Source organism: Macrobrachium nipponense, chromosome 15 (genome assembly GCF_015104395.2).
Source record: "Macrobrachium nipponense isolate FS-2020 chromosome 15, ASM1510439v2, whole genome shotgun sequence".
In the NCBI taxonomy this organism is placed as follows: domain Eukaryota; kingdom Metazoa; phylum Arthropoda; class Malacostraca; order Decapoda; family Palaemonidae; genus Macrobrachium; species Macrobrachium nipponense.
Genome location: NC_087208.1, coordinates 59370818 through 59391476, shown reverse-complemented (window position 1 = coordinate 59391476; position 20659 = coordinate 59370818). Strand labels below are relative to the sequence as shown.

Below are 20659 nucleotides of genomic sequence, written 5' to 3'. Positions count from 1 at the left end.
GCTGAAGAGCCTAAGGAAAAGGAACTGAACGAGAGAATTGCGGCCTTGCGAGAAGCCATCCAATGCCAGAGAGAGCAGCGTGTGCACTTGGACAGGACAATAATTCTTCAGCTACAAGAGAGGCTCGACTACCAAGAAGAGTCGCAGAAGGCGGGCGGAAGGGAAGAACGCGTTGGTGAAATGCAGATGACTCAGGAGGTGTTGCAACAGCAGGCCTTGCAAGAGAGGGCTGACTCGCTCGAAGCTGGAACGATAAAGAGAAGAGGGAGAAACGGCAGCTGGAAGACAAGATGGTCAAGATGGCCGAAGAAAAGCAGCATCTGAAGAAGAACGTGAAGGAAAATTGGGTGAGAGGAAACGATGCCCTTTGTGAGAGGATAAGGGAACTGTCTGGGCAGTGGTCAGACGCAAACTGCCTGCTTGAGGGGCTCGAGAAACTCCTATGACAGAAGGAGAAAGACTTGCAGCTATTGATGGCAGAAGCGGCGCGGATAGCGAGGCTCATCCAGGAACAAAAAGACTCGAGCGAAAAGTGGGAATCCGACAGGAAAGACTTGGAGCTGAGGTTGGAGCGCCTGCAGAAGGCTTTGGAGGACCTCTTGGAAGGAAAAGAGTGGACTCCAGTGTAAAGTTGAAACAGCGAAACTCAAGAGGAAGGAGCTGGCATGCCTTCTAGAGGAAGGAAATGGTCGCCTGGAGTCGCTGAAGAAGAAGGCCGGTGTCCAGAGCGAATGGAACGACCAGATGGATGATGAGGTTGGATGGCTGCGAGGAACAAAGGAGAAAATGGTCTCTGATTTGAAGAAGCTCTAGGAGAAATAAAGACGAATGGAGGAGAGCAAGTGAAAACTGCAGAAGCTTGTGTGGATGTTGAAGAAATGGCGTGATGAAGACTGCACTGGCCTCATTCAGACGGATAAGATGTGGAAATTTTGAGGAAGATGTTTATTTTGTAATAAGTTTGTTTTGTTAATCCTTGAAGGAAATTGAACTAGAACGGAAATAAATATGTTAAAATGTTTTCTTAGAGTTTTATTGATTCGTGGATGGAAAAGAAAAGGGGGGGAATATAGAAACGGTGAAGAAAATAAGGGGATTTGTGTAGGTGCCAGGAGTAGAAACAGGATTAGGAGAAGCCCCAAGAAAATTGAGAGGATTCAGTAGGATTAGTGGAGGTGCCAGGAGAAGGAAGAGAGGATTAAGTGGATTGGGGAGAAGTGGGCAAGGAAAAAGAAGTGAAGGATTGAGAATGAATACCCAGGGAGGATTGGTGGAGTGCAAGGAAAAGAAGTTGAAGATTGAGAGAATCCCCCAGGAGAATTGTTTTTTTTTTGAGGATGCAGTGGCATATTCTGGTTCTAAGGTACAGAAAAGCTATTACACTGTGCAGGGGCTGGCGGGCGTGGCCCGCCGTGAGTCCCGGGACGGGCGGGCAGGCGTCCGCCGATTGGGCCCGCCGTGAGGTCCGGGACTGGGCCGGGCAGGGCGTCGCCTCCGGGTTTCCCGGGACGGGCGGGCAGTCCGGGTCCGGGCCGAGGTTCCCGGGACCGCGGGCAGGCAGTCCGCCACGGGTCCGGTACGGGCGGGCAGGCGTCCAGCCGCGGGGGTCCCGGAATGGGCGGGCAGGCGTCCGCCCGTGGTCCCGGGGACGGGCGGGCAGGCGTCTGAGGTTCCCGGGGACGGGAGGGCAGGCCGTCCGCGAGTTTCCCGGGACGGGCGGGCAGGAGTCCGCGAGGTTCCGGGAAGGGGCCCGGGCAGGCGTCCGCGAGGTTCGGGACGGGCGGGCAGGCCTCCGGCCGGGCGGGTCCCGGGACGGTGGGCCGCGGGGCAGGGCGTCCGCCACGGGTTCCCGGGACGGGAACGGGCAGGCGTCCGACCGGGAAGGGGCAACTGGGACGGGCGGGGCCAGGGCGGGTCCGCCGCGGTTCCCGGGACGGAGCGGGCAGGCCTCGATCGAGTGGTCCCGGGACGGGCAGGGTCAGGCGTCCGCCACGGTCCCGGGCTAAGGGCGGGCAGGCCGGGGTTCCGCCCGGAAGGTTCCCGGAGTGGCGGGCAGGGCGAGTCCGGCAGCGGTTCCCGGGACGGGCGAGGGCAGGCTGTCCGCCGCGCGGTTGGTCCCGGAATGGGCCCGGGACAGGCGTCCGCCGCTGGTCCCGGGACGGGGGGCAGGCGTCCGCCTGAGGTTCCCGGGACGGGCGGGCAGGCGTCCGGCCGAAGGTTCCAGGACGGAGGGCAGGCGGTCCTTGCCCGAGGGTTCACCGGGACGGGTGCGGGCAGGGGCAGGCCTCCGCCGACGGTTTCCCGGGACGGGCGGGCAGGCCTCCGGCCGAGGGTCCCGGGCGGGCGGGGCCAGGCGTCCGCCGAGGTTCACCCGGGACGGTGGGCAGGCGGGTCCGGGCCGAGGTTCCCGGGACCGGCGGGCAAGGGCATCCGCCGGCCCGGTCCCGGGACGGGCGGGCAGGCGTACGCCGAGGTTCACCCGGGACGGGGCGGGCAGCTGTCCGCCGAGGTTCCCGGGAAACGGGCGGGCCAGGGCCAATAAACCGCCGGCGGGTCCCGGGAACGTGGGAGGGCAGGCGTCCGCCGAGGCGGGTTCCCGGGACGTGGGCGGGCAGGCGTCCCCCCGGGACCGCCCGGGTACCGGGACGGGGCGGGACGGAGTCCGCCGAGGTTCCCGGGGACGGGAGGGCAAGGGCGTCCGCCGCGGGTCCCGAGGGACGGGGGCGGGCAGGTCCGTACATCCACACCTGAGGTTTCCCGGGACGGGCGGGCAGGCGTCCGCCGAGGTTCCCGGGACTGGAACGGGCGGGCAGGAACGTCCCGTCCGAGGCTGTCCCAGGGACGGGCGGGCAGGCGTCCGTTCCGAGGTTTCCCGGGACTGGGTCGGGCAGGCATCCGCCGATGGTTCCCGGGACTGGGCGGGCAGGTCGTCCGCCGAGGTTTCCCTGGGACGGGCGGGCAGGCGTCCGCCGAGGTTCCCCGGGTTACGTCTGGCGGGCAGTGGCGTCCGCCGAGGTACCCGGGACGGGCGGGCGGCGTCCGCCGCGGTTCCGGGACGGGCGGCAGGCGTCGCCGCGGTTTTCCCGGGACGGGCGGGCAGGCGCCGCCCGCGGTGTCCCGGACTGGGCGGGCGGCGTCCGCCGCTGTCCTGGACGGGCGGGCAGGCGTCCGCTGAGGTTTCCCGGGACTGGCGGCAGGCGTCCGCCGAGGTTTTTCCGGACGGGCGGGCAGGCGTCCGCCGAGGTCCCGCGACTGGCTGGGCAAGCTCCGCCGAAGGTTCCCGGGACGTGCGGGCAGGCCTCCGCCGATGGTCCCGGGACTGGGGCGGGCAGGGCGTCCGCCACGGGTCCCGGGACGGGCGGGCAGGCGTCCGCCACAAAGTGTTCCCGGGACGGGCGGCAGGCTTCCCGCCGCGGTTCCCGGGACGGGCGGGCAGGCGTCCGCCGCGGTAGTCCCTGATGGCGGGCAGGCGTCCGGCCGCTGGTTCCCGGGACGGGCGGGCAGGCGTCCGCTGAGGTTTCCCGGACTGGCGGGCAGGCGTCCCGCCGAGGTTCCCGGTAACGGGGCGGGCAGGCGTCCGCCGAGGTTCCCGGACGGGCGTGCAGGCTTCCGCCGGAGGTTCCCGACGGGCCGGGCAGGCCCTCCCGCCGAGGGTTCCCGGGACGGGCGGGCAGGCGTCCGCCGAGGTTCCCGGGACGGGCGGCAGGCGTCCGCCGAGGTTTCCCGGGACGGCGGGCAGGCGTCCGCCGCGGGTCCCCGGGCGGCGGAGCATGCGTCCGCCGAGGTTCCCGGAAGCGGGCGGTGCAAGGCGTCCGCCGCGGTTCCCGGAACGGGCGGGGCAGGCGTCCGCCGAGGTTCCCTTAGGGCCGGGCGGCAGCGTCCGCCGCGGGTCCCCCGGGACGGGCGGGCAGCGTCCGCCGAGGGTTCCCTTGGACGGTGCGGGCCATGCGTCCGGGCCAGTAGGTTTCCCGGTACCGGCCAGGCATGCTTCCGCCGCTGGTTCCCCTGGGACGTTGCTCGCCAGGGTCGGGTCCCCGAGGTTCCCGGTACGGCCGGGCCAGCATCCGCCGAGGTTCCCGGGACGGGCGGGTCCATGCGTCCGCCGAGGTTCCCGGCGGACCGGGCCGGGCCCAGGCTGGTTTCCGCCGGAGGTTCCCGGGAAGGGCGGGCAGGCCGGTTCGGGCGGAAGGTTTCCCGGGAAGGGCAGGCCGGTCCGCGAGGGGTGGTTCCTGGGAGGGCGGGCAGGCCTTCGGCCGAGGGTCCCGGGACGGGCGGGCAGTCTGCCGAGCGTCCCGGGACGGGGGCGGGCAGGCCTCCGCCGAGGTTCCCGGGAAGGGGCGGGCAGGCTTCCGCCGAGGTTCCCGTGACGGGCGGGCAGGCGTCCGCCGAGCGTCCCGGGACGGGCGGGCAGGCGTCCGCTGGGCGTCCTGGGACGGGCGGGCAGGCGTCCGCCGGGCGTCCCGCCTGGGCAGGCTTCCACCAAGTGCCCGGGACGGGCGGCGGGCAAGCGTCCGCCACGGGTCCCGGGACGTGCGGGCAGACGTCCGCCAAGTGTCCCGGGACGGGCGGGTAGGCGTCCCCCAGCGTCTCGGGACGGGCGGGCAGGCATTCGCCGAGCGTCCCGGGACGGGCAGGCAGGCGTCTGCCGAGGCGTCCCGGGACGGACGGGAGGGGGGGGCAGGCATCCGCTGCGGGTCCCCGGGACAGCGGGCAGGCGCGCCGAGCACCCCACCCCGGGACGGGCGGGCAGGCGTCTGCTGAGCGTCCCCGGGACGGGCACGGGACAGGCGTCTGCCAAGCGTCCCGGGAGGGGCGGGCAGGCATCCGCCGAGCGTCCCGGGACGGGCGGGGCAGGTGTCCGCCGAGGGTGGGTCCCGGGACGGGCGGGCAGGCATCCGCCGAGCGTCCTGGGACGTGCAGGCCGGGCAGGCCGTCCGCCGAGCGTCCGGGAAGCCGGGCAGGCAAAAAAAAAGGCGTCCGCTGTGGGTCCCGGAAATGGGCGGGCAGGCGTCCGCCACGGGTCGTGGGACGGGCGGGCAGGCGTCCGCCTGCGGGTCCCGGGATGGTGGGGCGGGCCAGGCGTCTGCCGAGCGTCTCATGACAGGCGGGCGTCCGCTGCATGTCCTGGGACGGGAGGGCGGGCAGGCGTCCACAAGAGTCCCATGACTGGCGGGCAGGCGTCCGTTGCGGGTCCCGGGACGGGCGGGCAGGCGTCTGCCGAGCGTCCCGGGACGGGTAGTCAGGCGTCTGCCGAGCGTCACGGGGCGGGCGTACGCCACGGGTCCCGGGACAGGCGGGCGGGCGTCCACCGCGGGTCCCGGGACAGGCTGGCGATGTCTGCTACGTGACCGGCGAGGAATGTCTGACATATATCCCGGAATTGTTAGGCTGGGCTAGCCACGGGTCCCGGGATGGACGGGTGATGTTTGCCATAGGTCCCGGAATGGGCAGATGATGTCCGCCACGGGTTCCGTGATGGGCGGGCGATTACAGCAACGGTAGATGTCTACCTCTTGTTCCGGGAAGGGCAGGCCGAAGCCCATCTTGGGTCCCAGGAGTAGCGGGCGATGTCCGCCACATGTCCCGCGACTAGTGATACCCAACCTACTCTTCCTGGGACGGACATTCAAGGTGTGCCACGGGTCCCGGGATAGGCGGGCGATATCTGCCACGGGTTTTCGGACAGGTGGAACAGCCCCATGTCTGGTCCTGGGATGGGTGAGCGATGTCCACCATGGCTCCCAGGACGGGTGGGCGATGTCCACCACTCGTCCTTGGACTGGTGGGGGCAAGGGCCGCCACGGGTCCCACCAGGACAGGCAGGTGACGTCTGCCATGCGTCCTGGGACAGGCGGGCAAGGCCCGCCACGCATCCTGGGAAGGGTTGGCGAGGCTTACCACAGGTGCTGGGACGTTCGGGCAAGGCCCGATACGGCTTTTGGGATGGTCGGGTGAGGTCGCTACTGGTGCCTTATGGGTGGGTGAGGCCTGGCACAGGTGCCTTGACGGGTGGGCGTGGCCTGTCACAGGTGCCGGGACGAGCGGGTGAGGCTTGCCACGGGTCGGAATGGCCGGGCATGCCCTGTTACGGGTTCCAGGATAGGAGGGCGAGGCCTGTGATAGGTCCCCAAACGAGCGTCCCGGGACGGGCGGGCAGGCGTCCGCCGGGTGTCCCCGGGAGGATGGGCGGGCAGGTGTCCGCCGGGCGTCCCGGGACGGCGGCAGGCGTCCGCCGAGGCGTTCCCGGGACTGGCGGCCCAGCGTCCGCCGAGCGTCCCGGGACGGGCGAGCAGGCGGTCCGCCGAGTGTCCCGGGATGGGCGGAGGGCAGGCGTCCTACGCCGAGTGCCCGGGACGGGCGGCGGGCAAGCGTCCGCCACGGGTCCCGGGACATGCGGGCAGAGTTCCGTCCCCACCAAGTGTCCCGGAGGGCGGGCGGGCAGGCGTACCCCCAAGGGCGTCCGGGACGGGCGGGCAGGCGTCCGCCGAGCGTCCCACGGGACGGGCGGGGTTTTTTCAGTGGCGTCCGCCCGAGCGTCTTGGGACGGGCGGGCAGGCGTCCGCCGAGCGTCCCGGGCCGGGCGGGTGCAGGCGTCCGCCGAGCGTCCCGGGACGGGCGGGCAGGCGTCCGCCGTGGGTTCCGGGACGGGCGGGCAGGCGTCCGCCGAGCATCCCGGGATGGGTGGGCAGGCATCCGCGAAGCGTCCCGGGACGGGGCGGGCAGGCGTCTGCTGAGTGTCACCCGGGACAGGCGGGCAGGCGTCCGCTGCGGGTCCCGGGACGGGCGGGCAGGCGTCCGCCTAGCGTCCTGGGACGGGAGGCAGGCGTCCACCGAGCGTCCCGGGACGGGCGGGCGAGGCGTCCGCCGCGGGTTCCGGGACGGGCCGGCAGGCGTCCGACGAGCGTCCCGGAATGGGCGGGCAGGCATTCGCCAGAGCGTCCCGGACGGGCAGGCAGGCGTCTGCCGAGCGTCCCGGGACGGACGGGCAGGCATCCGCTGCGGGTCCCGGGACAGGCGGGCAGGCGTACGAAACCGAGCGTCCCGGGACGGGCAGGGCAGGCGTCTGCTGAGCGTCCCGGGACGGGCGGGCAGGCGTCTGCCAAGCGTCCCAGGACAGGCGGGCAGGGGCGTCGACGAGGTCCCGAGGACAGGCGCGGGCAGGTGTCCGCTGAGCGTCCTGGGAACGGGCGGGGGGAGGAATCCGCTTTCCGAGAGTCCCGGGACGTGCAGGCCGGGCAGGCGTCCGCCGAGCGTCCGGGTAATGGGCAGGCAGGCTTCCGCTGTGGGTCCCGGAATGGGCGGGCAGGCGTCTGCCACGGGTCGTGGGACGGGCGGGCAGGCGTCCGCCGCGGGTCCCGGGATGGGCGGGCAGGCGTCTGCCGAGCGGCTCATGACAGGCGGGCGTCCGCTGCATGTCCTGGGACGGGCGGGCAGGCGTCCACCAAGAAAAGTCCCGTGACTGGCGGGCAGGCGTCCGTTGCCCGGGTCGGGACGGGTCCCTTTCGGGTCCGGGGACGGGCGGGCATGCGTCTGCCGAGCGTCCACGTCACCGGGACGGGTAGTCAGGCGTCCACCGCGGGTCCCGGGACAGGCTGGCGATGTCTGCTACGTGACCGGCGAGGAATGTTTCTGGACATATATCCCGGAATTGTTAGGCTGGGCTAGCCACGGGTCCCGGGATGGACGGGTGATGTTTGCCATAGGTCCCGGAACGGGCAGATGATGTCCGCCACGGGTTCCGTTGATGGGCGGGCGATTACAGCAACGGTAGATGTCTACCTCTTGTTCCGGGAAGGGCAGGCCGGAGCCCATCTTGGGTCCCAGGAGTAGCGGGCGATGTCCGCCACATGTCCCGCGACTGGCGATACCCAACCTACTCTTCCTGGGACGGACATTCAAGGTGTGCCACGGGTCCCGGGATAGGTGGGCGATATCTGCCACGGGTTTTCGGACAGGTGGAACAGCCCCATGTCTGGTCCTGGGATGGGTGAGCGATGTCCGCCATGGCGGCTCCCAGGACGTGGGCGATGTCCACCACTCGTCCTTGGACTGGTGGGGGAGGACTGCATGGTCCCTGGGATGGGCCGTGAGGCTGGCAAAGGTTCGCATATGCGGGAATCATATGAAGGAGTCGGGCGGGGAAGGTCCGTCACGTGTCTCGGGAATGATGGGCAAGGGCCGCCACGGGTCCCACCAGGACAGGCAGGTGACGTCTGCCATGCGTCCTAGGACAGGTGGGCAAGGCCCGCCACGCATCCTGGGAAGGGTTGGCGAGGCTTACCACAGGTGCTGGGACGTTCGGGCAAGGCCCGATACGGCTTTTGGGATGGTCGGGTGAGGTCGCTACTGTGCCTTATGGGTGGGTGAGGCCTGGCACAGGTGCCTTGGAACGGGTGGGAGGGGAGGCCCTGTCACAGGTGCCGGGATGTTAGCGGGTGAGGCTTGCCACGGGTCGGAATGGCCGGGCATGCCCTGTTACGGGTTCCAGGATAGGAGGGCGAGGCCTGTGATAGGTCCCCAAACGGGCGGGTGAGGCCCGCCATTTGTGCCAGGGTGGGCTGGTGAGGCCCGCCACTGGTGCCTGGGTTGGCTGGTGAGGCCCGCCATTGGTGCCGGGACTGGCGGGCGAGACCCGCCACGGGTGCTGGGACTGGTGGGTGAGGCCCGCCACAGTTGTCAGGACAGTCGTGGTGCGAGGCCCGCCGCAGGTTCTGGGATGAATGGGCAAAGTTCATCACAGGTCCCAGGACGAGTGGGTGAGGCGACCAGCTCGGGCCAACAGGTGTTGGGCCCCCAGCCGGGAGGCGACCAGGTCAGAACGCCATGGGTGGGACCTTGGTGGGGGAGGAGACTGGGTGGGGCCTCCACTGGGAAGCGAACAGGTTGGGCCGCCTGGGATTGGGCCCCCGCCGGTGAGGCGCCCAGGTCGAGCCGCCTGTGGATGGGCCCCTGTTGGGGAGGTGACCAGATGAGAACGCCATGGTTGGGGCCCTTGGCGGGGAGGAGACTTGGTCTGGCCGTCAGGGGTGGGGCCTCCAGCGGGGAAGCAAATCAGTTGGGCTGCCAGGAGTGGGGACCCCAGTGGGGAGGCGACTGGTTATTGCCGCCAGGGTTGAGGACCCTTGTGGGGAGGACACCGGTTTGGTCCCCTGGGGTTGGGCCACTGGTGGGGATGAGAACGGGTCTGGCTGCCTGGCGTCGGGTCCCCGGCCAGGAGGAAAAAAAAAAATAGTAGTTTTTCAGACCTAGCCAAATTTGCTCTAACTGCTCTTTGCTTGCCGCACTCTAATGCTGAATGCGAACGAGTGTTCAGTAAAGTTAACCTCTTTAAAACTAAACAAAGAAACAGACAGAAAACAAGGACAGTTAATGGGGCTTTACTCTCTGCTAGGTGCATCAAAGGTTCAGGAGGGTCATGTGTTCATTTTACTCCTGCAAAATGATATGTTTTTCCAGAATAAAATAATATGCTCAGTTATTCCAGAACGTCAGAGAACATGAATTTGATTAGGAAGAAGATTCTTAAAGATATACTTTACAATTATTATTGTTATTAATTCCTTTATCATGGGATAGGTATCAGTACTGTCATGTTTCAATTATATATATTTATTTAAATTACTACTCAGTGATGCTATTTTGATTTTCGATGTTTTGGGGTTTTTGTTTAAAGATATTGTATGGGTGGGCCTATGCAACAACACATATCTTCGTGTTAATTCGTTATCAGTTTAGTTTACATTATGGAAAGAAGTGACGTTCTAAGCTGTCTACTTTTTTACCACAGTGTTAATACAATATAGTAATAATTTGTCTATAACCATTGTTGATAACATTTAACTAATTATTCATAATTCCAATGTTTTTTTCGTTTTTGTAGAGAGAAATGTTTCATTTGTATTTTCTTCTTAATTATATATGTAACATTGCAAGATATTAATGACTACAAAGAAACAATCATACATAAATTCATTATTTGTCAAATTATAAAATGTGTTAAATATCAGAAACAGGGTGAGATAATAATCTCGATAAAATCTACAATTTTGTACGATATTTTTTACTGAAAACCCATAATTTTGAGGAGCCAGTACGATAATTCCAATCCGAGAGTGTGGCAGCACTGTGATGAAGAGGCAATGTTCCGTGTTGGTGAAACCCTCTTGATTTGAGACTGCCTTGACGGAGTTACGCATTTCCAACCTATGGTTGAAACTGCGTAGCGGGCAAGAGGGCTTTCGAACTGGGAGAATTATCTCCTAGTTTGAATCTAAATGTCTCAATTTTTCTCTTACTTGATCATCTTCCAATCTCTTTCTTTCTTTCGCTCAGTTGCTCCCCCTAGCTGTCCTCCTTCTCTTCACTAAAACCCTCGTGCAGGTTAGGTAGGAGCTGGGTCTCTGAACTTATTGCCTTGATCCAAATGGCAGGGACTATAGCGGTTTGGTCTGCCGCTCGATTATGTTTGGACCTTGAGGATATTGATGTGATTCTGCATCAATATTTTATTGGGGCCGGGACTACATTGGGTGGGACTTGCCGTACGGAATCCGGGGAGGTATAGTCTCCACGGTAGGACTCTCGGCAATTTATACCGGATTGCCCTTCTAAACTAACATGAGTGGGGATGATTGCATACTAGCTATGCCCTCGGTCCTATCAAGCGGGTTTTGCTTACACTTGAGCCAATCATGTTATGTTAGAGCCATCCCTTCGGGGTAGGGTAGGGAGTGGACATACGGGAGTTGGTCCCTGCTGTGTGTCTTTGGTGAGGGGGAAGTTTTTGAGAGGAGACCCAGTTTTTACCATGGCTTGCAGTTGGTTTCTCTGTAATTTCAAAAAAAAGGAAAAATGGAAATTGACTATGGAACTCAGTCCCCCGGAAAATGTGACCCCATGACACTAAATTCCCATCTGACCCTGGAAACGAACAAGGACACCCTTTGGACAATTCAACCAAAATATACCAACCATGGAGCCTTTTATTAGGCCTAGAAGATTTATCAAAAGAAAATTCCAGCCTTGCCCTTCTCTAGCTTTATTTGAATCACTTTTTGGAAAGGACACTTGGACAAGATTTTTGACAATAGAAAGTGAAAAGAAAATTTCAAATTTTAAAATTAGAAAATTATTTACTGACCAGATACCCAACAGAAAACATGAAATTTCGTCAAACACAAACAAATACATGGATAGTGGAAACCACTACTAAAGCCCAATCAGAAAATTACTTACAAATTACGAACATAGATAACGCACAAATAAAAGTCACCAAGCATAATAAACTAAATAGTATTACTGGTACAATAATCATGCCAAATAATGACGACGAATTAATAGATAAGAATATGTTGATGGACTCGCTTAAGAAAAGATACAAAAATATTGAAGAATGTGACATATATGATATCCCAAGTAGGAAAAATTCAAAAATAATTATACAGATAGCTAAATTGAAATTTGAAGGAAATGAAAATCCCTTTCCCCTTTAACTATTAAAGTATTAGGGCAGACGAGAGAGATAAGACCATATATCCCCAAACCACTACAATGCAAATCATGTATAGTAAATATGGCCATTCAATAAAAATTTGTAGAGAAGTTCCAAGATGTGCATGTTGTGGATCATACAACCACACAACAAAATGGGACTGTGAAAACCCAATTTGCATAAATTGTGGTCAGAATCCACCACTACAAGAATCAAAGGAATGCGCCTATTACCTATACAATACTGAATTAAAAATCTTACAAGAAAGAAGTGGAATGTCAATAAGAGAAGCGAAGATAGAACTAAAAGTAAGAGGATTACAAGACCCAGCAAGGTAAAACACATATAAAGAGGTAGTAAATAAAGAAGCGCAAAACCAAATTCCTACAATATTGCACAGTATAAATCAAACTGAAAATACTCATAATATAAAGGCCCAAAATTCAAGCTCGGAAGCTACAGAACATATAAGCAACACAAATTTATATAATATATACCCCACACCAGAATGCAAGAAGACATTGATGAATGTGGAGGACAAGCAAAATACAAGAGCTAAGTCAAAAGACAAAAAAAAGACTACTTGAAACAACCCCACCCAAATCCAAGAAACAAATTAAACAATCAGTAAGACCCAAAATCTCTATGGAAAAAATGAATACCGAGAAGACAAAGTCAACGAAAATTGCTTGCAAACAAAAAATGAAAAAAGAGAAACCCAAATAAAAGAGAGAGTTAAAACATCAGATAAAACTGAAGAAAGTATTGAAATAGAACCCAAGATCAAAAGCCATTTAAATGCACCTCTAATAAAAAGAACATCTGAGACTCTTCAGCCAATAAAGAAAACAATAGCAGAATACATCACCACCAAAGAAGAACAAAGTACAGCAAAATTATACAACTTCAATAAAATTCAAAGTTCGGGAAAACAAATAAAGATACTAAATCAAAACCCAAAACCTTCTTAAAATGTCTATTTTACAGTGGAATATTAGAGGATACGTATCAAATAATGAAAACTTAAAATCACTAATTAGTGAATGTAATGCAAATATCATTTGCTTACAGGAAACTAAAATAGGTAACAATGTTCTCAATGCTGGCATAAATTATAATGTGTGGAAATCAACACAAATTTTAGATGACAACAGCCAAGGAGGAACTGCAATCATAACGCATTCTTCAATCAAATGCCAACCTGTTAGAATTAACTCGTAATACAGGCATGTGCAGTTCAAGTATTCCTGGAAAAAAAAAAAATAACAATATGCTCAATATATATGGAACCATCTTTAGAAATCGCTTAATGATCATCTTGAAATATAGACAATTACAAGTGGAAGATTTAGAAAATCTAATAGAACAATTACCAAAACCTTACTTATTAGTAGGTGACTTCAACGCCAAACATACCCATGTGGGGGAAGTACATCATCTGACAGGAGAGGAAACACTGTCCTAGATTTTATAGATAACAAATATTTGATATTTTGTTTTAAATGATGGTTCTCCAACAAGATTTGATGTTTATCATAATAACAGCACTCTGCAATAGACATCACTTATGTTCCCCAGAAATTGCCACAGATTTCAGGTGGAAAGTAAAATAATAAATTTATTTGGAGTGACCACTGGCCAATACAAATTGAACTAAAAAATAATACTAATATAACATATATACCGAAGAGGAAAATGGAGGAAGCAAATTGGAATTTATATAAAGAGAAAGAGAAAACGGTGATTAACAAAAAACTATCTGACTTTACAAACCACATAGATGCTTATGAACATCTAGTAAAAACAATAGATGATAAAGCAAATGAAACTATTCCAGTTACCTCAGGCAATCCGACTAGACCACTGGTACCCTGGTGGAATGAGGAATGTAAAGCAGCAAGGAAGATAACAAGAACATGCTTTAGAAGATATCTGAGACATAAATGTGAAGCCATAGAATTGCATATTTGAGAGCTAAAGCAAAGCAGAAAAGATATTCAAGATAGCCAAAAGAAATTCATGGAAAAAATATATTAATAATATAAATTCTAAAACTCAAGACAAAGAAATCTGGAAGAAAATAAATAAACTGCAGGGTAGATATCGGCCAGAACCATTACCTACATTAAAAGTAGAAAACAACTATATTTTAAACAAACCCCAAACTAGTAGCAAATGAATTGGGTAAATGCTTCGCCAAAACATCTAGTATCTCGAACTATACAAAAAAAATTCCAATTAAAAATTAAAATTATGTCCCAATACCATTAAAATCTAATAATCAGGAAATCTTTAATCTTCCTTTCACCATGGAAGAACTAGAAAATGTCCTGAACTTGCAAGTCCAACAGTCTCCAGGGGAAGACAACATTAGATATGAAATGATAAAAAATCTTCCAGATGAAAGCAAACCTTTTTATTAGAAAATTTTAAATAAATTGTGGCACTCTCACAGCATGCCTAAAACCTGGAAAGAATCTTTAATCATACCAGGTTTAAAACCAGGAAAAGACCAGAGTCACCAAGCAGCTATAGGCCAATAGCCCTTACTAGTTGTCTAAGTAAGATATTTGAAAAAATGGCGAAATAACAGATTAATATGGGTATTAGAAAATAACAGATATTGTCAAACAGACAGTTTGGATTCAGGAAAAATAAAAGTACCATAGATCCCCTCTTAATGACTACAAGAGAGATACAAAATGCAATGGTTGGTAAAAAACAAACAATAGGAGTATTTTTTTATTTAGAGAAAGCATATGATACCACCTGGAGGGGAGGGATTTAAAAAAAAATGATAGAATGGGGAATAGGAGACAATTTATATAATATATTAGGGAATTCCTATCTGAAAGATATATCAAAAGTCAAAGTGGGGGCAGAAATCTCTGAATAATTTATCCAGGAGGAAGGAATCCCCAAGTAGTGTACTAAGCGTGGCGTTGTTTGCAATAGCAATAAATGAGATAATTGAATGATCCCTCGAGGAGTCCAAGGATCCCTTTTTGTAGATGACTTCGTCATATATAGTAGCGGTGAAAAAGCACTGGACATAACCAACAGATTGCAAGCAGCCATAAATAGGATAAAAAAAATGGGCCGATAACAAGGGTTTTAAATTTTCACCGCAAAAAACAAAAGCAGTCAGATTTACTAGATCAAGAAAACAGGAATTAATTCCTACTTTATTCATAAATAATGATATAATTGATTATGATGAGATTAAATTCCTCGGTGTAATACTTGATAAAAAACTTACATTTAAAGAACATATAGAACAACTGGCGATAAAAGTAAGAAAATCCTTAAATATAATAAAAGTAATTGCGCATAATGACTGGGGTGCTGATAGAAACCTCTCTGATAAAAGTATATAAGGCTATTTGTCTAAGTAAACTTGATTATGCATGTCAAGTATATGGTATGCTTCTAAAACCACCCTATTAACAAAACTGGGATGTCATTCATAACATGGGTATTAGACTATGCACTGGAGCCCTACAGAACTTCCCCCGTGGAAAGTCTGTATGTAGAAGCAGGAATAGATCCCCTGAAAGTACGAAGAGAAGAAATGGGATTAAATATATAGCTACAATAAATAACCTTAATGATAATCCAAACACCAAATATATGAAGAAAACATAACAAATAATTATGACAATAAACCAAGAGCCTCTAAACCATTGGAGAATAGATTAAAACCTGATATAGAACATCTAAAATTAGGAACAAGTAGCATATCAAAAATAACCACTCCTAAAATACCTCCGTGGAGACATGCTAAAATAGAAATATGTGAGAAATCATTTAATAAGAAGGTCAAAGATGCACAATTTTAAGAGTGAATTTCTGTCACACCAGGAAAAAAACATAAACGGGATATTAGTATTTATCGATGGTTCCAAGTCGAAGAGGGGTGGGGTAGGCTATGCTGTAGTATAACAAAAAATATAAAAATAAGGGAAAAAATTCCAAAAATATGCTTGATATTCACTGCAGAGATAAATGCTATATTAGAGGCTATAAAATATACCTTTATGGTGGGAAAGGCAAACGATACCTTTGTAATATACACGGATTCTTACAGTGCTTTAGAAGCGCTAAGACAATACACAATTTCTCATCCCGTAATTGAAGAAATAAGGGAGTGGATAGATATAATAGTAAAACGGAAATCTATAATATAAACTATGTTGGTCCCTTCCCATGTGGGCATAAAAGGTAATGAAGAGGTGGATAACGAAGCCAAAAAGGCAGTAAAAAAGGAGTCTATCAAAAAAATACAAATACCTTACAATGACATTAAAACAACAATAAATGAATACTGTCAATCAAAATAGGAAAAAGAATGGCTAGATTTGAATCATAAATTAAAGCATATTAAACCATCTGTAAAACCTTGGAATAGACAACAATGTCAAAGAAGGGAAGATGTCATATTAACAAGATTAAGAATAGGACATACATACTTGACACACAAATACTTGATGCTGCAAGGCGAGGAAAGACAGGCCCCTTACTGTGACCATTGTCGTACTCTGGTCACAGTTCGTCATCTGCTAACTAAATGCAATAAATTCGAAAGAAAACGAAGATCCAACAACATATGTAATATACCACTTGAAGAACTATTGGGAGAAAATGCCCCGCTTCAAAATATAGTAAATTACCTCAAAGAAATAAACCTGCTTTATATGATATAACACGTCTTATAGTCTCATAGTTATGCCCCAGTGCTTGGTGTTACACCTAAAATTTATAAAACCAACCAACCAACCGTGTTGGTGAAAAGTTCACAACATTAGGGGAGGTAGATATGAGGGTAGAGTTGTTACAGAAAACTCATCTCGTCCAGCTGTATAAGAGGCATTCTAGGTCGATTAAAGTTGCAAAGAAGAGGAACCCTTGGCGGAGTTACAACCCTAGATTAGTTGTATCTGAGTTGGAGCCGAGATGCGCACACGGAGGCAGGAATTTTGTGTCCAGGTCTAAAGGCGGCCGTCCCAGTCAGAAGCAAGTTATGAAGTTGCAACATGCATGTGTATAAAGCCAATGTATAACACCGTTATTTAGCTAGTATAGGTACTACCTAGCCTATAGTTGATATCACCACTAGACATCTTGAGTAGGTAAAATGCGCCCATAGGATACCTAAACGACCAAATGGCCACCCAATTTCACTCGACCACTTTTTTATTTTTTAAACAACAATACAATTACATCTTTAAGTATACCATTCAAAAGATTAACTGAATAAGTTTACCTACCTAGGTACTGGTATAGCTAGGTACTAGGTAGTACCCTAAATAGAAAAATATGATCTACTACTACCTATTAGCTAATGCACATTCCTTTTCGTATTTTTCAGAACAATTCTGATGGGGTGCACCTTTCACGTGTGGCTGAAAGCCAGCCGAGATGGTGAATTCCTTGTGCGCAAAGTTTGTGACGAACATGTCTACCACATCCCTGATAAAGTATGCATTCGTGCCTGTATATTCGAGTAAGTATAGTAGTAAATGTTAAATACTTTTAATACAATCACAGTTTCCCCAGATTGTTGATTCTTTTTTTTATCAAAAGGTGTCATTCATGTATTTGCCACAGCAAAGAAAGTTGCCAGATGTCAAAGAGGAGCCTGAACCCCAAAGAATGTCGCCAGAATATATCATGGAGAAGCCTGAACCCCAAAGAATGTTGCCAGATGTCAAAGAGGAGCCTGAACCCCAAAAAATGTTCCCATATCTCATGGGGGAGACTGAACCCCAAAGAATGTTGCCAGAAGATATCAAAGAGGATATCAAAGAGGAGACTGAACCCATGCTGAGTATGGAGGCAAATGAGGAAATTGTTCAAAACCACATAATGCAGACAACTAGAAAGAAGTGTATCCTGAAAAATCTAAGCAACATAGCATCTGGGCAGACTCAGCTTCCACCAGGCAAGACTGATCTTGAGGGTCTCGTCGACAAAATGAAAAAATATGAAGGTAAAGTAATATGACCAAATGCTTCATTACCTACTAATTAGCAAAATATGATAGTAAAGGTTATTAGCTGGGTGACTGAAAGCTTTATCCAAACTAAAATATTCAGTGTAATCTTTTAGTAATTTTTTAAACGCCATGGCTATGGTACGCGCATGCACATTAAAAATAAAAACACTTCCCTAAATGTTGGATACAAAGGTGGCTTTGGAAAGTCTGAAACTGGCTGTTGGTTCCATAGCCACACCGTTTTTAAAAACAAATTCTTAGAAAATTTGGTGGTGAAGGTATCATTTTGTTTGTAGTAGAAAATCGATTGAATATCAAATACCTAGTGGTCCCAGGTAGTTCCCTATACAAACTAACATACCTATTCAGTGTATTATTATAATTCTTAGATAGAAAATGCCAAGAAAAAACTATTGTGTAATAATACCTTGAATTGACACATAATTATGGGCACCATTGAGGTTCTATCTCTATATTGTTCATTAGATGGCAGAACAGACAGCCAGTTTCAGACAGTCACAAATCCAACAAAATACACAGGCAAGCGCATAAAAAACGGTGGGCACAATAGCAAGAACACAATTTCTGTAAAGTTATTTAGTTCATTAGGTAATATTTCTTATATAAAGCTAAATATGTATCTTTCCCCTTTCAGATCAAGTGTATAAGAAGAGGAATCTACCTAAATTCCAGGTCTGACACCGCTCCATTAAGCTGTAAGTTGTGTACATTTACAATGTTACATCAAATATATACGATGTGTGTAATATTTTACATACAATGAAATGATTGTCTAATTATGTTATATAACAGTAAAATTAAAGTTTTATATGTAAGAAGTATCTGGCCTGAAAATTAAGATTTTGTCCTCAAAAATACTACATAATTACCTTCTGCTTGTGGCCTGCAACACTTCCTCCTCAGCCAATTCAAATATTTATGGCTAAGAAAATAACTATCAAAAGTTGATCATAAAAATAAAACTAGTGCATACCTATAAGCTCCTTCATTCTTAAAGTACTAATCCATTAATGTTTCCTTACATTTTGGCCATCATTGGTAATACGTCTGCCAGGAATACTATCCTAACCACTGTTTGGTAAACCGATCTCATTTCAGTATTATTATTATTAATAGGGGTTAGTTTTTCCAGACCTCTGAGTCTCAAGTAGACTCTTCTCGGGCTGGTTCTCAGGGATCAATCCTGAGAAGAAAAAAAATAGACTTTATTTGAGAAACCTGTCTTATTTAAAAAATTTATGATGTTATTAATTGAAAAATCCCTGCTTTCAGCAAGAATACTTTTCATTTCTGAATTCCGTAGATAAATAGATCTTTGCTGGATCCAATTTTGGCACTCAACAAGCAAATGCTGTACTGTCATGGGTGTTTGACATCTGCTACATTTCACTGGGTCAGCATGTGGTGTTGACATCAAGTGACCATGTGAGAATCTTGTGTGTCCTATACGGAGCCTTGCTAGGATCACCTCTTTTGATCTTTCCTCCTGTGAGGATGTCCTCCATGCATATACTTCAGTTTTTATGTTTTTAAGTTTATTTGTTGTTGGCACCGAGGCCCATTCTTCTTTCCAATCCTGGTAAATCAATGTTTTAACAGATTTTACCCAGTCTGACACTGGGGCATATGAAATTGTTGGAGGGATAGTGCAGGCTAATTTGGCAGCAGAGTCTGCATATTCATTTCCTTTTATTCCCACGTGTGCTGGGATCCAACATATTTCCATTGATATTCCTGATTGGAGGAGTTGATGAATTTTTATTTGAATTTCCTGTACTATTTTGTTTCCTGGTTTATACTGTCTTATTGCATCTATAGCGCTACGTGAGTCACTGAAAATAACAGACACTTGCTTTTGCCTCAGATATCATATCTAGAGCCATCTGTATGGCTGTGACTTCAGCAGTAAATACTGATGATATTGAAGGTAGGCTTTTTTTAATTAACATATTTTTCGAATATGCAGATGCTCCTACTCCAACATTATTTTTGGAGCCGTCTGTATATACCATAAATTTGTCGCCTTTTCTTCTAATGTGCTCCAAAGCATGTTGGCGGTACATTTCTGTACTTGTCATTTGCTTTTTGAGTAGGTAAGACAGGGAGGTACATATCTTTACTCGATTTAAAATCCATGGTGGTGGCAATTCCATTGGTGGGTGAAAAATTGGATCCATATTGTGCAAGTTCATCATGTTCTTACCTCTTTTTTGGGAAAGAGCTAGTACATATTAACTGCCTGTTACTGGATTACAGTTTTGGAAGCAGTCAGCTGCAGGAGACGATCCCGCTTGCATTGAAAGACCTCTTCGTATTGTTATCAAATTACGGTGATGTTTTAAGGGCAAAACACCTGCCTCTACCAAAATTGTGTTTGTTGGGGACGATCGGAATGCTCCTGTGCACAATCGCACGCCTTTATGGTGCACTGCATCGAGAGATTTTAATGCAGATTCTGAGGCGGATGAATATATTGGACAGCAGTAATCTATTATGGATAAGACTGTTGCCTTATATATCATGAATAAAATGTCTCGCTTTGCTCCTCAATTAGTGTGATAACTTTTTTAATATGGCAAGGGCTTTGATGCCCTTGGCTTTAATGTATTTGATGTGCTCTTTCCAATTTAAATGTTGATCAAATATTACTCCTAAATACTTGATTTTTGTACAAAATTGTATTTCAGTGCTATAAAGATGAAGTTGATTGTTTGGTTCTTCATCCATCTTTTGTCTTTGTAGAAGACTATTGCTTTTGTTTTATCAGTTGAAAATTTAAATCCAACTGAATTTGTCCAACTACATATATTTGAAATGGCAGTACTGAGAACTCTCTGAGCATGTCTCAAATACTACTCGTATAGTAAATGACAAAGTTCATCAACATATTAAACTGTTTTTTCAACGACTAACTTGATAAACCTATAATAAAGTCATTGATTGCTAAAGCAAACAATGTACAGCTCAAGACACTACCTTGAGGGATTCCTTCTTCCAGTTTATAGGTTACTGAGTAAGAATTTCTACTCTTACTTGAAAAATTCTGTTTGTTAAGAAGTTCTTAATTGAAAAATATTGGTAAGTGGCCTCTTAGCCCTTGGAGTGGAGTTTTTTTGCATGATGTTTTGTTTCCATGTTGTATCGTATGCTTT

General features: G+C 50.6%; 1 protein-coding gene across 2 annotated transcripts in view; it reads left to right on the top strand.

Annotated features, from left to right (window-relative positions):
- The window catches only part of LOC135226877 (uncharacterized), a 30211-nt gene extending 10552 nt beyond the window's left edge, over nt 1-19659 (top strand). For both annotated transcript variants that reach the window (XM_064266570.1, XM_064266571.1), the window contains exons 2-4: nt 16860-16968; nt 17099-17480; nt 18142-19659. In XM_064266570.1, the coding sequence (XP_064122640.1) occupies nt 16870-16968; nt 17099-17480; nt 18142-18185 (525 nt within the window). In that variant the 5' untranslated portion in view covers nt 16860-16869 and the 3' untranslated portion in view covers nt 18186-19659. The remainder of the gene's footprint in view (nt 1-16859; nt 16969-17098; nt 17481-18141) is intronic.
- Nucleotides 19660-20659: the final 1000 nt, after the last annotated feature.